The sequence below is a fragment of the Piliocolobus tephrosceles genome, unplaced genomic scaffold (assembly GCF_002776525.5).
Source record: "Piliocolobus tephrosceles isolate RC106 unplaced genomic scaffold, ASM277652v3 unscaffolded_33873, whole genome shotgun sequence".
NCBI lineage: Eukaryota > Metazoa > Chordata > Mammalia > Primates > Cercopithecidae > Piliocolobus > Piliocolobus tephrosceles.
In genome coordinates this window covers 1-1,533 of record NW_022317502.1, presented here as the reverse complement: position 1 = coordinate 1,533, position 1,533 = coordinate 1, and the positions used below count along the sequence as shown (strand labels likewise).

Below are 1,533 nucleotides of genomic sequence, written 5' to 3'. Positions count from 1 at the left end.
CCCCGGTGCTCCTGCTGCCTCATCTCCTGCCCAGGAGGTGGTGCAGGGGTCCAGTGCTCCTGCTGCCTCGTCCCCCACTGGGAAAGAGGTCGTGAAGGGCCCTGGTGCTCCTGCTGCCTTATCTCCTGCCCAGAAAGAGGTGGTGCAGGGGTCCGGTGCTCCTGCTGCCTCATCCCCCAAGTCAACTGAGGTTGTCCAGGGCCCAGAAGGCAGCCCTAGCATCCAAAAAGAGGCTGTCCAGGGTATTGCAGGCAGCCTTGCTCCACCCCTCACTAAGGAAGAGACTGTTCAAGACCCAGCTGCTCCTGCCTCCTCACTCCCCAAACAGGACAAGGGGGTCCAGGACTCTGAAGGGAGCCCCATCTCATCTCTCACCCAGAAAGAGGTTGTGCAGGACCCTGCTATTCTCCCTGCCCCATCTTCCTCAGTGGACAGGGTGTCCCCCAGCCCAGGAGGCACCCCTGCCCCAGTGCCAACAGGAGCAGAGGCCAGCACGGAGTCCCAGCTTGTCTCTGACCCCACCGAGGGCAAGACGTGCCCAGAGACATTCAGGGAGGAAGATGAGGTGGCCCTGGCCACTGACCTGGAGATATTCCTGGATACCCTGCGGAGCATGGAGCCCCCTGAGATCCTCCGCACTCACCGGCTGCCACGAGCCCCTCGCTCCTCCTACCTGTCCATGTATGCCACACTGCCTGCCATTGAGGAGGACCAGCCGGGGCCATGGGTGCTGGGCCCCGGCCCCCAGGAGGTGCCTTCACTGGAAGAGAAAGAGGAGGAGGAGGAGGAACCAGAGAACCCCTATCTAAGTGAGGACGAGAAGCTTCAGCGCAGGCAGGAGAAAGCTGGGCCCAACCCCTCCTGGGACCTCCACCCTGCCAGGCCCACCCAGGTCTCCTGCTCTCCTCTAGAGATGATGAAGAAGCATGTAGCAGGAACCAAGGGCCCCCACTTAGAGCTGGGGTTGGAATTGCAGGGAGGCAGCAGACCCACTTCCCGTCTTGGAGGCAGCCTTCTTTTCGGCAGTCTGGTGCCTGCCACCAAGGAGGCCTCCACCCCGGAACCGCTGGGCACAAAACTATCTGTCCTGCTGCCCCATGCGGCACCGGAGCTCAGGAAGGTGCCAGGACAGTTGCCCCTGCTTTGCAGTGAAAGACCATCCCTGACGGAGAAGCTTGCCTGTGCCCTGCCCCTAGAGGGGTGGGTAAGTGAGGCCTTGGGTGGTGTGAAGAGAGTGGTGCTGGGAGTCAGAGTCTGGGGGCAGAGCCTTCTGTCTGAAGTCTGGTTCAGTTGACCTGTGCAAGCCACATCTCTCTGATCCTCAATCTCCCTATCCCTACCGTGGGAGGTTTGTACTGTGGATTCCAAAGGGCATGGGGGCTCCAAGATCCTGGGAGCTGAGGAAGGCGGGTGATGAGCACCGAGCTCCTGGGACGGGGTGATGAGTCCTCTGGGGGTTGGGAACAAGTGTGAGCATCCTCTATGCACCAGCTCCTTGGGGGTGGGGGTCAATAGGGAGGATGTGGGATCTTT

General features: G+C 61.3%; 1 protein-coding gene across 1 annotated transcript; it reads left to right on the top strand.

The window, feature by feature from the left end:
• Nucleotides 1–31: 31 nt before the first annotated feature.
• Nucleotides 32–1,294, top strand: LOC111532102 (beta/gamma crystallin domain-containing protein 2-like; the record flags this gene model as incomplete). The annotated part of the gene is made up of 1 exon (XM_023199351.1): nt 32–1,294. A coding segment is annotated over one exon (1,263 nt), but the record flags the coding sequence as incomplete, so codon positions are not given.
• Nucleotides 1,295–1,533: the final 239 nt, after the last annotated feature.